This window comes from Oenanthe melanoleuca, chromosome Z (genome assembly GCF_029582105.1).
Source record: "Oenanthe melanoleuca isolate GR-GAL-2019-014 chromosome Z, OMel1.0, whole genome shotgun sequence".
Taxonomy (NCBI): Eukaryota; Metazoa; Chordata; class Aves; order Passeriformes; family Muscicapidae; genus Oenanthe; species Oenanthe melanoleuca.
The window spans coordinates 51,045,370-51,061,387 of NC_079362.1; the positions used below are offsets into that span (position 1 = coordinate 51,045,370).

A 16,018-nucleotide genomic window follows, 5' to 3' on the forward strand; every position below is an offset into this window, starting at 1 on the left:
CATACCTTTATTACCAGGTATATATCTGGTGAGGGGTAAGTGACAGAAAATACTGCTGATCTTGCCTGAGTAGACAAGTCAATGAAGGGTGTATGAGAACGCAAGAATCCTCTCAATGAATCAGAATTGAGGTCACAATGAAAATTTTCTGAGATCTTGAAAAGAAAAAATAGATTAAATTATATTGTAAAGCAAAAATGTTTCAAATTTTATTTTAAAACAACTCAAAAGTTGTAACTACAACTACAAAATAAAAAATGCAAGCATGGGACTGGCTGGATCAGACTGCATGTGTAAAAAAGTAGCAAGTTTTTTGTAAGTTTTCCTAAGTTATTACTCTGGAGATAAAAACCCAGGCCAACTGAACAAAAATTTTGTATGCACACTTACCTTTTTTCTTTCCTTTATGTCATAGAGAGCCATGCATGCAAACAAAGGTTCTATCTCTATATCAAACCTGTTAGGGAAAGACACACAAGACACTTGTATGGCTATACATAATAAAAAAAATGGAAGAGTTATATTTTGACTGGCACTTTCATTAAAAAATGCAGGTAAATACTCAGCCCCAGACTTCAGCTCTCTCAAAGTCTTGAGAATTTTTTTAATTAGTGCATTATATTAAATGATTTCGAGAGGAAAAGAAGGTAGTAAACTGCATGCAATGTATTTTCTAAATTTGACAGGGAGGTGGTCTCAGAGGTCAGTTAAAAATTACTGTATGTTGCCTTTTTTTTTTTTCTGTTTGTGAAGTTGTGCTGGCTTTGGCTGAGGGAGAATTAGTTTTCTTCAGAGTGGGACTTTTGGATTTTTGCTGGACATAGGGTTGATAATATAAAGACTGGCCCAAAACTAAGGTCTTTTCTGCTTTTTGTACTACTCCCACTAGTGAGGAGACTGGGGTCTGTGGGAGATTGGGAGGAGACACGGATAGGACATATGACCCCAAATGACCAAAGGGATATTCCAGATCATGTGGCACCATGCTCAGAATATAAATGGGGGGTAAAAGGAGCAAAGGGGAGAAATCTGGAGTGATGGTGTTTGTCTTCTCAAGTCATGTTATGTGTGGACTTGCTCTCCTGGAGATGGATGAATACCTGCCTGCCTTTGGGTACCTGTAAGTTAATTCCTTGGTTTCCTTTGCTTGTCAGTGTACCACTTGCTTTCCCTACAAAAATGTCTATATCTCAACCCATGAGTTCTTCAGATTTATTCTTCTGATTCTCTCCCTGATCCTGTTGATGGAGGAGTGAGTGAAGAGCTGTGTGGGGTTTGGCTGCTACTTGCGGTTAAACCACAATGAAAGTCCAGCAGTGTATAGGACACCAACTGCCCTATTTTTTTTTTAATATATAATTTGGATTCACTCCCAACTTCTTTTCATCCAGACAAGTTAAAGACTTCTGTAAAGATGGATAGAAATAATTCTATTCCACACTAAGAAAGAACACTTGAGCAGTGAAGGCTGCTGTACAAGCCACCTGCAGTGGTGTAACAAGGTGTGCAACTGTACACTGTTGTGAACTCAGAAATGGTGAGTAATGCTTGTAAAGGATTACTTACTTCAGAGTCTGCAGCTTCACCAAAATCCTGTTGCCCAGATGTTCCTTTGGGCGATCTGGCACTGGCCGTATCTCCACTGCATCTTCCTATCATTAAACAGTCATATTTAATTCAAACAACTGCAATAAAACATTTATGTGGCCAAGCCACTGCTACAGACTAGCATCTTCCCCTACTCAGTGGGCAGTTAAATGTCTCCAGAAATGAAAGAAAACAGATTTATTATTTCTGAACATTTACACTCCTGATTCCTATCTGGCATTTACACCAAATATTTCCAGCTGTGGAGCCCAAGTACAAGCTACTATGAAAGGTGACACCCTGACACAGCTATACGCCCAGCATGTGGCTTGGCCCACACCGAGAGCAGCGTAGCGTTCATCTGCTGTGGCACAGCTTTAACTCGGGCCTGCTGGGACAGCCCGCTGGGCAAGGCGAACAGGAGAGCCGGCCTCCGCTCACCTCATCCACAGAGGGGTAGAGGGCGAGGAGCTCGGGGTGCCTGTTGGTGCGGCGTGCCTCCTCGCTGAGCCTCTCGAACTCCTCGGCGCTGACGTGCCGCAGCAGGTGCTCCAGCCGCGGGTCCGGCTGCAGCCTGCGCAGCTCCAGGTCCGAGCAGGCCAGCGTGGCCCTCGAGGCCTCCTCAACAGCAGGCACCTGCTGGGGCCCCACCTGCAGGAAAACAAGAAAATGCACCAAGCTGTGGCCTGGGCACCAGGGTGTCACAGAATGGCTCTTGGGGATCTGTCAGAGAGGATCTTAATGCTTCCTCTGCCATGAGGCCTAATGGCGAGCAGGGTGCTCTGCTTGATGCCATCACACACCACAAGATCACAGAATATGCTGAGGTGGAAGGGACTCACTGGGACCACAGAGACCAACTCTGGGGTCTGCACAGGACACTGCAAGAATCACACCATGTGCCTGACACCACTGTCCAAATGCTCTTTGAACTCTGTCAGTGCTGTGACTGCTTCCCTGGGGAGCCTCTTCCAGTGCCCAGCCACCCTCTGGGTGAAGAACCTTTTCCTGCTATCCACCCTAAACCTCCCCTGACACAAATTCCGTCCATTCCCTCAGGTGCTGTCACTGGTCACCACATTGGAGAGATCAGTGCCTGCCCCTCCTCTTCCCCTCACAAGGAAAACGCGGACTGCAACGAGGTCTTCCCTCAGTCTTCTCCAGGCTGAACGGACCGAGCAACCTCAGCCACTTCTCACACGGCTCCACCACAAGGCCCTTCACCAGCTTTGAGCCCTTCCTTTGGATGCTCCCCAATAGCTTTATATCTCTCTTGTATTGCAGTGACCACAACTCCACACAACATTCAAGGGGAGGTCACACCAGACGCTTCTTTGAGGGAAGTGGCTGCATTTGATAACTATTCCCGAAGTGAAGAAAATGTACCTGAAAAGTTCCATCACCGGAATCCAATGTTTCTGATTCAAACGTTTGTTTTTGAAGTGTTTTGTGGAAATCTTTTCGGGATCCCTTGTTTTTCAGGCTACAGATATCTGAATTTTCTTGGTTTCTATTACAGAGAAGCCAGAGAAAATCAGGATAACATGAGGAGATGTTAAGGGAAAATAAAACAGAAAAGACAAATTAAAAATTATTTTAAAACTGCAAAGATGGTCCTGAAAAAAAGCAATGTAGCACAGCTTTTATGCAAAATTGTGACATTTCACAACTTTAACCTGTTTTAACCCACTATTGCAACTCCACAATGTATATTAAAGACAGTTTAAAAGGAAAAAAATTCAGATCATTTGTCTGTAGAGTATAAGCCTGAGACAGCAGGAAAATTTGACCTAGGTACAAAATCTGCTCTGATCTCCTCATCAGACATGGTGATTATTTCAGTGACCTTAGGAACATGGATCAGGATCACTTATCTCTTTGCTAGCTTCTTCAGTTATATACATCAAATGTCTTATTGCTCTTATCCTGTACTGGGCTAGTATCCCAAGTTAATCACATGCAACAATCTACACATTCCAAAAAAATGCCTGATTTTGAAGAGGGCTACTTCTATGCCACAGTGTAACCCTCCAGGCTGGCAGCTTTGAAAAATACTCCTGAAATTTCAAGTTACATTTTTTAGGCAGATGGAATAAAACAGCAGGTACCCTGACAAAAAGATGTTAGATGCATCCAAAGTTTTCTTTCTTTCACTTTAGTATGCAATTTGCTAAATCCTGTGACAGTCTTTTTGCAATCAATCTCCTTATTTACAACATCCTGCTTCATTCATTTTCCTTTCTGTGACACTCCCAAAGAAATGACTGAACATCCGAGTACTTTCATAAAGAAGACACAATAAGCAATTATTGATCAGGGAGACACCTTTTTATTACATTTTGGGAGTAACTGAATTATATGGTCTGATGTGTTTTAATTTTAATTGTTTGCATTTTAATAGTTTGCCAGTTCACTGCAATGAAAACTGGTCATAAAAAGACAATCCCAGCTCTCCTTGGATGTGACCTTGTTTTGGAACCACTGTAGTTATCCAAAAGGGAAGGCAGAAATTCTGCATGAGTTTAGGAACCCAAAAGAGGTTGTATAGGTTATTTTTTTCACTACCTTTGGTGGCAAACAAATGGCTAATGGAGAAATTTATGTACCTGAGTTCACATTTTCTCTATGGTATGAAAACTACACTAGAGAAGTCTTTCCCCAAAAGTAATTCTGGAAAATTTATTTATATTGTTTATTTATTTTGAAAAGTATTATAGCAATTAAAACTTACCAAGTGGCAAACCATAGTTTTAATACACATAAATTTAAAGAGCACACACTGAACTAAGAAAATGAGATGAGGAAAAAGAATAAAAGACAACTGAAAGGAGAAACAGGCACAGGAACCAGGTTCCCATTCAGCCTCCTGCAAAGCCACTCCAGCTGCACCCAGCCTTTGTGCCACATACCTCTCTACCCTGGGGCCCGAGGATAACCTTGCTCATGCCACCCACTGGAGGCTCCTCCATCTCCTGCTGAGCCTTCACGTTCATTAATGGATCAAAGTCACTCACACATTTCTCTCACCCATAGCTCACCAGACAATATATTCAGCAATCTGTTCCATAACATCTGTCAAGTAGGCAGCTACAGCTTTTCTAGCCTTTCTCAAAACAATGGAAAGCCCTCTACAATTGCTTCTCACTTCTCTCTTGATATTTTTTCTTCCTCTCATGCCTGTTTTGAAAAAAAACAACTGTCCAAGCATAACATGAGATTCCCAATAACAGTCTATCACTGGTTTATGTGACACTGCAGCATATTTGGTAGTGCTTTGTTCTTTGTAATTTTTAATAACTTGCTTGCAATTTTAGCCACAGCTGCCAAAGCCCAGCTCTCTGGCAGAGTCCACCATTGTGTTTACCACAGAGTCAACTGCTCAATAAAGATTTTGAATGCAAATTTACCTCACCTGAATGAGTGAAAAAGTAAAACACTCAGCAAAACTTTCCACATATGTCTATTTCTATGGCTCCATCCACATTTCTACCAGCACACATAAATGCAAAAACAGCTATGTTCTATTTTTCACCTCACCTACTTTACTGCTCACTCCCTTCTCCTGTGCACAAACAAAGCTGCACACTGGCTCTTTACAGCATGCTGTGTGGAAGAGCTAGTGCCTCTGCTCTGAGTGGCGCAGGAGGAGAGCCCACAAAACCCACAAGCCTACTTTTAGTGACTCACTGCAGAGCAGTTCTGAGAATTCAATCAATTTCATCAGCACCCCTGGAGGAAGTCTCTTAACAACCCCCAGCAGCTGCTCTACTGAGGAGCACAAGCTACACAGTTAAAAAGGGCAAATTCCTCTGGAATCACCATTGCAAACCCATAAGGCACTGGCTGCTGATGTGCATCATGTCAGACAAACACAGAGCAACAAGGACGAGTGAAGGGGCAAAACAAAATGGCAGCAAATGTGTCAGCACTTCTGCTTTTCAAGACCCAGGCATAAGTGCAGGAGTGGATAAGAGGAAGTGCTACAGAGCTCCAAAAACCTCTTTCTGTAGAAGAGTATGAGGTGATGAGGAAAGAGGCAAAACATCCCACAGACTCCCCTAAGAGTCTGGGAACAGACAACCCTGAAACCGAGTACAGACTGAGAGTTCCCGACACATTTTACATATGAAATGGAATAGGGCAGAATCAAATAAAATAAAATAAAATAAAAATATAACGAACAAAAGTAAAGGAAATTAAGCACTTATAATGACTACAGGCCCAACTCTGTGTGTTGAATTACACTGACCTCAAGTGCAGAAATCATTTATTGATGTAAAATAGTAAATTTGGGTATAACACAGATAATCCTGTGAATACACTCAATCACTGCTGGGAAAGCCCATAATCCTTCAGTTTTCAGACACATTTGAAAATCAAATCATGTTGAATTTTCAGGGCATGAATGAGAGAAAAGCATGCAAATACAATCTTTATCCCTGTTATCTTTCCTTTTAGCAGGATCAAACAGTACCAGTTTTCCTGATTAAGATAAATCATCATTACAGAGGGCTGATCTGAATTTCTTCCCATCAACTTCCCATCCATTCCCAGAGTGCCTGATAATTAAGAAGCAGTTGCAACAAGTATTTGGCAATGCACACCATCTCAGACAATACAATACAGTTATTTATACTACCGAAAAGTCAGTTCTTATCTTCAATCGCTGACTAAAATCATTATAATTAGGATTACTTATAACAGCAAATATCTCCTCTCTGATAAGTAAATTTCAATGTATTTTTTGATTTTATTTAGTTTTATGTCGCTTACTTTCGAGTCACAATCAGCCACTCACGGATGTAAGTCTGAACACAGTCTTTGACATGTGAGTCCAGTTCAACCCTGTGGAGAAAGCAACATATTTCAGCTCTTAACTCATACTTTCAGAACAAACGAATTTATCATTTATCTAAACATGCTAGTCAGATAAAGGCCTCTCTGTTAGTCCTCTCCTGCATATTTATTTTACTGCTAAACTATTGTTTGAGGTTTAAAAAAATCCCCTGTACTGCATGAATTCCATTATGCAGCTTTTTGGTACTGTGCTGATAAATGTACAAACATATATTTAACAGAAGTAATCACTTGCCACACCATCTATCCAAAAATATAAGAGTGACGTTGCTATAATATATAGTAAAATTAAATAAATTATACAATATAACCAACCTTGTGATTTTCAAAACTTGATAACAAGTCTCAAGATATAAAAATATTTTTAGAGGCCTCGGCTCCTGAACTCTTGCAAATACATAGTTTTTAGCCAGGTGCAATTTTCTCTTTCTCACAGAAACAAAGAAAAATCTAAAAAAGGGACACTAAACTTTTAATCAGATAGCATAAAAAACCTTAAAGTTCTAAGAATATGTTATAATTTAATTTTCTGTTTTTCAAATAAGTCTTCTTTAATGAAGGGGGTTGTCAGTGCTCCTTGACAGACTGGATACTATTTGGAACTGCAAGTCTTTCAGCCAAAGACAATGTCCACAAATTTCACATCATGGTGCTGTGGCATAATTCCCCCATCCCTATTCCTAACATTTTTAATTACCTGTTCCAAAATAATTCTCCAATCCAAGTGAGTAAAAGACTAGGTAGGATACACATTCAATACAGGCACATGTGAAAGGTTTGATGATTTTTAGCACTCTCCACTCAGAACTCTTAAGAGATTTGCTACTGGTCACCGAGGCCGGCTAACAGCTGATGCGACGGGACAGAGCCTTGGCTGACAGCAGGCTGTGAGTGCCCCTGCCTCTGGTGGTTCCTGCCTCTGGTGGTTCCTGCCTTGGTGCAGCTGGGAGGTGTGTTTGCTGGCAGGTAGCACATTAACCCAGTTTGGTCGGTGGTACCTGTTTCCTGCTCTCGGTGCACAGAGACATCAAAGACTCTATTGCCTGCAGGCCAATCCTTGGTGCATGCCCCTCCTGTCTTCTCATCTTCCCTAACACATCCTGGCACCCTTGACCAGGATTTTCTGTAAAAACACTAACATCAGCAATAGCAATGTGAATGGCTAAGTGGCAAGCTGCTGTCTAAAAAAAAAAAAAATCTGCTGAAGGCATATTTGTTGGTATTGATATTTAAGCTTTGTCACAGACTCCTTATAAAACACTTAATAACTTTGTGGTGCAAATCAGGCTTAAAACTGATTGTACAGCATAAGCCTGAGTGGTCTCCTACTGGAAAAACAAATAGGTAACTGCTAAACATCAGGCATGGTCGGAAGTAACCTTGGAAATAGGTAAGAAATGGCCTTATTTTAGATGTAATTTAAAAAGTCGAATAATTATTTCAATGTTTTTGTCCATCATATAAATAAAAGATTACTTCAAGTAAAAAAAAAAAAAAAATCCATTCCCTCCCACATCCATTCTCTCTAAATCCATAGAAAAATAAGAATAATTTGCTGTGACTTCTTCTATGAGTAACTTCAAATGAAAATCCCATTTTGAGCAAATATTAGAAAATCCCTTAGAAGCTGTGTGATTCTAAGAGTTCTCAGGTAACCTAGCATGGCATTTCATCTCTACTGTCTTTGTTCTCCCAAACTTTTTGAGAGAAGCACTGGGCCAAGAAGAAACTTACAGACTGAAACCTTGCTTAGAGGGAGGGTTCTCAGCTAGTCTACATCTGGCAAAAATCACACAAACTATGCTTCCTGCTTAGCCTCATTGCATTTGTCATGTCAGGCATAAAACAGTGAACAAATACTGCTGTTATATAGGGCTCTAGTTTGAACAGCTGGCTGGATACCCTGGAAGGAGCCAGCCCCCCCATCCCAAACACATTGTATAGTTAGCCATGTCTGAAGATGTAGCAGTTTGGGGCTAAATGGTCCTGACTTCGCATTTATCTCGCTGTTACTGCTTGCAAAACTCAACAGGCCTTTGGAGTTCTATTTAAAGGTACTAATTACAGTGAAACAGTCCCTGAAGAGTATTTTGTATGCAATCTATAGACTTTCTAATACCACATTGGAAAACTCTCCGATGGATTTTCTCATTCTGAAAAATTCTTTTGCTCATAGCATGCTTGTTTTTCAAACCAGCTTAAATACTTGCAGGACCATTAAGCACCACATGCTACCTATTTAATTTAAGCTGTTGAAAACAGGGCAATTATTTCATCAATGTCAGCCTAAAACCACATGTGACTACTACACTAGAAATTAACACTCACCCCTCTTCCCAAACCTTGTGAAGTATGAATTGTTTCCTCCCATTTAAGCAAGACAGGTATTGAGAAAGAGATTCTTAGTGATCTGATCAATGCCATGTAACATACAGCTGGCAAAAAAACCAGAATCCCCCAAACCTCAGTATTGTGCTTGTTACATGATCAGAATCAACTTTCATCTTTGGCATCACAGCTGCAAAAATTATTTTTCACACCATCCTCCTGTCCTTCTTTACCCTTCTTCCTGGATGGTGTACACCTCACTTCCACCACTACCAAGCTTAGGAAGTTGTGTAAACACTTGCATAATTTTCAGTGTGCTAACAAGCACAGCGGCAAAATTCAAACATTTGAAGTTCAGGAACTGTGTAATGGCTGGATGGGTGGCAAAGTGATATTGGATCAATATCTTCAAAGCTATTTTTAACTATTCAAAACTAATTTTATTTTTGTAGCATTTTGGAGGGACAGAAACTCTCCTTACCCATCTTCTGGCATAGAGGGTTGCAAAGTCCTGCATTCTTTGGGTGTAAAGACAACATCCAGATCATCTTCAGGAAAGTCCCCAAGTTCTTTTAATAGATCTAAGTCCAAGTTGTTCAGCTGTGTCATCAGGAAGGCTTCAAAATCTACTGGGTCTACTGCATCATAAAAGGAAGGCTAATGAGAAATAAAGAAGCATTTATTTTAGCAACAGAAGGTTCTTCTTGATAGTGTAATTTAGGCTTATTTATTTATCTATTGTAATTGTCCCATTATTTATTACACATCAGAAACAAACATCTAAACTTCTAACCTAGAAACCAGAAAAGATATAAGGGAGGTGTCAAAATGGCAGCGACAGACAACACCAATGGGCAGGAGACAGCAGACAAAACACAGCAGGAATAACAAGGCCAAGTCTCGGAAGTTAGTCCAAGTTACAGAGCTGAGGACCAACAGGAAGCATGGTGGTTGCTGCCATCATGAAGATGCACTCATTTGAGGTACTGTGCCTGAAAGACACTATTAGGAATGCTCTGTGCTTTTGACTGCAAACAAAGTTGAGGATACGATATACTCAAAACCAGAAAAAAAAAATACTGTTTTTCTGAATGCTGCTGGCTTTTGTATTATGGAGTTTTTAATTTATTGTATTTTTTAAGGGTTTGTACAGTGTCTTTGCAAAAGATTACATGGAACTACTAAAGTTATTACTGTAAGCCTTAGATATTCCCCATTTCTACAGTGCATGACATTGTACCTTGATAGAACAGCAGTTTTATCTCATTACATTAATTAAACAGAAGGTCCACTCAGAACAAAGTTAAACAAGTACAAGCTCTACGAATCATGCATGCCATTAAACTGACTGCTTTTTTTCTGTTCAGTGTCAAAAACATGCAGAAACTCTCATTTGATTTGATACCTAGAGATGTTCCACATACAAATAAATGCGACTTCATGTATTAAAAATGTTTGTTATTCTACGTATAGACAAAACTGAAAATTATTTTACTTGCTATGTAGCAAATAAAAATACCTTGTATTTCTTTAGGAAATACAGTATTTATCCAGTTGAGTACAAAGACTGGAATGTCTTATCATTGATTTTCTTGACAAGTAAAAAGGAGATCTAAAAACTATAGCTTTAGAAAAATCTATAGTTTATTTTCTGTGTGTTCCAGAAAGGCCAATGACACCTCATTACTGTAAGAGTGAAGAAAATCAGTTGCAGCATTAGAATAATAGCACTGGAATAACTTATTCTGTGAGGAAGAACTCTAGCAAAAACCAGCTAATAAATCCTCCTTTCTGTAAAGGGTGAGGATTGCATTGCACTGATTATCCCAGATATCTTTCACAAGGCTGTCTTCTGAAGCTGCCAGCAAAAAATACATCTGTGGTGCTGTTGATGTGTTTTGAGGAAAAGAAGGCACCTAATGTCACTGGTATCAAGACACCTTTATAATCAATGTTATTTTGTCTGTTGTCTCATCCAATGTGCTCTTAGTTCTGCACAAAAAAATTTGTGAGTCACAATCAGCAAGTCTTCCCTCATGAATACTGAGGCCTGCTCATGCAAGGCTTTCATGGAAGTCGACAGGAATTTTGCAAGAGCACGAAGTGACACCAGTGCATACCACTGTTACATCTACAACATCAGGAATTTTAGCTCAGCGGGACAATGAGAAATTTCTCAATTTATGAAACATGCATAGAGACTTAACAATGGCAAAGCTCCAGTAACTCTGAACTAAAATGGTGAACACTTACGATGCCACATCAGCCACAGTAGATAACAAAATGTTATTGTTGCTAGAAACAATTAATAGTAAATACAAGCTTTGGAACCTTTTTTTAGTATTCTGGAAATACAGCTGAGGAAGTTTTTCAAATAACAAAAATCCAGAAATATCTTGCAGAAAGCGACACATATGTGGAAGAAATGTGCTGGAAACAGCTCTAAGAAGCAAACCAATTAAAACTTCTGAAAAAAACCCAGATGTGGTAAATATTCCTGCAAATATTTTAGTAGAGACCTTTGAACCCAAGCAAGTACCACCCCCTACCCCAGGTTCCCTTTTTGTAGGGAACTATACTGGATTCTGCATAAACATAGTCTCTGAGCTCCTCTTCCTGTACATTTAAGGCATCCACTGAATTTTCAAAAATGTCTCTGGGAAAAATCTTTCCCTTTCTTTGCTCTTTTTAGCCAAAGGGAAAACTTAACATTACCAGTAAGTCCATCAAATTATGAGGCAGTCAGCCAAAGAAAAATACTCTGTTACTCTGTTTTTAGTATAAGCACTATCTCTGGATTGCACACAGTGTAGTGCTGAACATGCTGGATCAACAGCTATGAGTAAATAGTAAATCTTATTTGCTATTTTTTAAAATCAATTATCAGCATAATGTGGTTGAAGCTCACTTACTGCAATGTCAGTGGGTAAAGCACAGCATGTTAGTATATAAATATGTAAATAGGTCTATCTAGAGATTTTTAGATATAAATATATAAGAATATATAATAAATAAATTACATATAATAAATAGAAACAGATATATATTTAGATCTACTAAAAAAGCAATTCACAGATTAAAGTAAAATACAGCTTAAAGTATACAAAGGCATACTACATCTTTTCAGTTGCTGAAGATGCAATGTTTTGCATGCAAAATAGTTTTGCTTAATACAATCTAATTTTTGATAAACCATTGCACTTTCTTTCAGAAGTCACACTTTTCCATTCTGACAAGTCAATTCCATTGCATTTCATTGTGTCCTCTTTTTCTAGTTCAAGTATAAACAATATCCTTTAATTACCAGAAATATGCACTTTTGACTACTGTAAATTAGACAGAAATGCAAAAAAGATAGTATAAAAAGTAAATGCAGGTGGAGGGAAATGATCTCCCTAACAACTGGTGCAACGTTTCAAAGGAAAAACAGAAAATGGCTTAAATAAGAAGCCAGCACACCTTTTCACATATCATAAAAGTGTGCAAAACAGTTTTCTACAGAAAATGCCACGAATCATTACTGCAAACATACCTTTTTAAGGATGACGAATTAGAGGCATGTAGATTGTGACAGCACACACAAAATGGCAGCTACGGCGTAATACCTGGTAAATGAAACACTACCAAGTTTTTTTGGTAGAACTAGCGGTTGTCTGCGTGCAGAGGAAGGGACCTGGCCTCGTCAGGCTGAGTAACCACAAGGAACAAGTTAAAGATCACAGCGCTTCAGATTAAGGAAGTGAGTAGTGGCAGGAGGCCCTGACACAGGAAGCAACCACTTGCATCTAGATTTTCACAATCACTGGTGCACAAAGACCCTTCCTGCTTCTTCTTATCAGGCCTCACAAAAAGAATCAAAAAATAGGGTAGGGAAAGGGACAGTGCCAAAATCATAGTCAATTTTATTTATGGCATACTATATTTGCAGAATTCTCATCCTCCTGAAAGGCAATTAAAAGATCTGGCATTTTTTCCCTTTGTCATAAGGGCACTGTCATATGATCTGACTGACATCCTTAGAGGGTGATAACACATGGAAGGCTGAAGATGATGCAGGACACATAACAGTTGACTCAATTATATCTATGCCAATCGGGACATACTTCAGCATTTCTCACTTAGCATGCACATTCTACAGCACTGAAAAACAGTCAGCATGTTGCCCCTGCTGCTAGCTCTGGAAACTGTATTAAGTCAAGCTTGTCGAGCGTTTACCTTTCTTTTTTTTTCTCTTTATTCAATGACCTGTGCTGGTTTTGGCATGGATACAGTTTATTTTTCTTTATAGTAAATATTATGGGTCCATGTTTTGGATTTGTGCTGGAAACAATGTTGATAATAACATTTGTTTTCATTATTGGTGAGCAGCGCTTACAAGGAGCCAAGTCTTTTCTGCTCCTCATACCACCCCACCAGCAAGGAGACTGGGGATGCACAAGAAGCTGGGAGAGGACACAGCCAGGACAGGTGACCCCAGCTGACCACAGGATATTTCAGACCACGTGGAAGCATGCTCAGTATATAAAACTGGGGGAAGATGAAGGACTACCACACAAAGCATTTACTTGAAGAAGCTGAATGTTTCCATCAGGGAAAGAACGTAATATACTCCAACACTTACTAACTTTGATTCATAGTAATATGCAGAGGGACTGTCTATTCCAGGCTCCAAGGAATATTCTCATGTTTCTCCACAACATCATTTCCTCAGCTCCCCAGAGAGTATTTTTAACTTAGTTTCAGGTAGAAGCCAGTGGAAAGCAAGACAACTTACAAGATCATTTAATTTAACCTAAAACCATTAAGCAATATACATGTCACACCTGTGCAAAGAAGATAAACCCAGAACTTACCAGATTACATGTAGAAAAGCCAGGGGTACTTAAGCTTCGTTGACAGAACTGTGCAAAGCCTGGTTGGAGAGTAAATTGCTTTCTTATTTCTGCAGAGGAGTGCCTTTAATTAAGCAGAGAAAAATCCTTATAATTACAATTATCCCTGTACAAATTCCAAATGCCAGCATTTAGCTAATTTAGTCCCCTGCCCCAGTGTTTAGAAATGTATTTTGATAACGGTCTAGACTCCTCTTAGTTTGTAGTTGGTGCAAATCTCATAAAACATTTGAAGTCCAAGATTCTGCCACTCTTCTAACAGATTTTTATCATTATATTGCAACCTTCACAACTGGGAAATGCTATGCAAGAAAGAATAACCTCAGCCTTAAGTAAAGTGTGACTGCAACCTTGATAGCAGTACTTGCAGATTCATTTCTGCAAAGCAAAAACACAATATTAAAGCAGCTAAAAAAAAATGAACATCACATAAGTGAATATTTTTTTAATTGAACACAGGATGAAAACAAGACAAGACCACTCACTGAACAGTGTAAGCCCAGACTTACACTACTAAAGCAGTTTGCTGTAAAAAGCCCAAGGCAAACCAAAAAAGGAATTTAAAAATCTGCCTATCTGGTTAACATTTGAGGAAAAAACTTAAGTGCTAATTAACTGATTTCTGTGGAAGCAGAGAGAGACGAGAACTGAATTCTTCAGAAATCCCAGGGTGATAATAATGTATGCAGTCTGAAAATACAGCACAGTAGTGTGGTCTTTTTCATGGAAACGTATCAATTAATGTTTAGTATGATGTAGAATAATCAGTTTAAGAATAATCGGCCATGAAATGGTAAGAAAACACCCACACTATATTTCACCACAGGGGTTCAGGACAAGACTTTTGAAACAAGATGCAGTTAAGCAGAGTCCAAGTAAAAATAATAGCCTGCAGCCCACCAGAGCAAATAGGAAAAAGGAAAATACAGAGGTAAGAAGACACTCTCTTCCACATGAGACTCTTTCAACTCCAGCATGCATTAACAGGCATCTTAGAATTACCAGATGCCACAGGAGAGTTTTGCCTGCACCTTTTCTCCTTTGTGGCCTCTTGTTTTCTATTACTACTGTACCTATTCTGCAACACTTACTAATGCTTTTTTGAGCATGACAAAACCCTGAATTTCACTTAATACATTTCTGTTCATGTGAAGCAACAGGAACTTGACAGAAGGTATTGAAAGTATTAGAGGTATTAGGCTTGATTTAGAAAATAGAAGTTGCATAAATGGGAGTAGTTGCTTTTAGGTCAAAAGCCCATGCCAGGTGTGAGTGTGATGTTGCTCCAATCTGAAGGCAGCAGCAATCCCAGATACAACAAAGCTAGAATTACAGAGAAAGCAAAGAGAGCCATTTGGAAGAGGATTTCCTACTCATCAGTGGTATTCCAAAAATCAAAACCAAAATCTTTTAAAGATTATTCAATGATTGCATAAGCAAGAAGCCATGTAAGGGAAGTGATGAAATTTGTGCATTCTGTAGATTATCTCCCCTATTTTGGAAAGAAAAGCTGCTTGTTTATCAGGGTTATTGTTAGTGAGTCTCCCACTACAAATAATATCTGATAATGAATGCATGTACAAAACTCAAATTATGCAAAATTATTATTTTACAGCAAACTGAGTCAAACAGAGTTTCTACTCTGTGCAGAAATACTTGTTAGTGATGGAAAGAGTAGAGGTAGCAGCAGATGTAAAAACTGTGTTGCAGTTTATTGCAGAACTTGCTGCTGGTAAACAATGACATTAAGACATCTTTAAATTACATCCAATATGGGGTTACCAGATGCTTCAAAGAGGAAATTATATGAATTTTCAGTACAAGGAAAGTAGGAAGAAGTACAGAAGAAGCACACATATGTATGAAGGGCCAAACTTGCTTTCTGGTAAAAGCCTGGACAAATGTAGGTAATTGAGAGCAAATACAATTCTCACGAGCACTGACATAAGTTCCAGTGTTCCACCAACAGAAAGAACTTGCAAACTAAAACAGTCAAATGGATGACAAACCCTGTAATCTGTGATGGCGACTTTCAGGTAAGAATAGTTCGTTTGACTGACTTCACAGTTTTGCAATAACTAAAGGAAGAAAGTACAGTAAGAAAAACAGAAGACAGCAACAGTTGTTTGAACCAACTCAGAAATTATTGCCTAGATTTGCTAGGAATAGACAAAGGAAAGTCCTAACTGCTAAAATAACCAAAAGCACAAATTAATCACATCAACATGGTGGAAAGGTGGGTGTAACAGTCAGAGATCTGAATGGAAGCTTTTGAAAACTTGAGAACTTAAGGTTCCACTTAAGGTGGAAACAGAAGTCTTGCTAGATGGCTCTTTGATAATGCCAGAATGACT

The 16,018-nt window shown here is 39.1% G+C and overlaps 1 protein-coding gene across 4 annotated transcripts in view; it reads right to left on the reverse strand.

Annotated features, from left to right (window-relative positions):
• Positions 1–16,018, reverse strand: part of DOCK8 (dedicator of cytokinesis 8) — an 87,078-nt gene that overhangs the window by 56,057 nt on the left and 15,003 nt on the right. Inside the window, exons 2-9 of one of the 4 annotated variants that reach the window (XM_056513057.1) lie at positions 13,626–13,728; positions 9,254–9,429; positions 6,361–6,432; positions 2,974–3,097; positions 2,029–2,238; positions 1,567–1,652; positions 391–457; positions 6–155 (exon numbers count right to left, since the gene is read on the reverse strand). In XM_056513057.1, the coding sequence (XP_056369032.1) occupies positions 6–155; positions 391–457; positions 1,567–1,652; positions 2,029–2,238; positions 2,974–3,097; positions 6,361–6,432; positions 9,254–9,429; positions 13,626–13,728 (988 nt within the window). Of the gene's footprint in view, positions 1–5; positions 156–390; positions 458–1,566; positions 1,653–2,028; positions 2,239–2,973; positions 3,098–6,360; positions 6,433–9,253; positions 9,430–12,304; positions 12,404–13,625; positions 13,729–16,018 lie in introns of those variants that run through there. The other 3 variants (XM_056513059.1, XM_056513060.1, XM_056513058.1) reach the window with 3 other exon arrangements.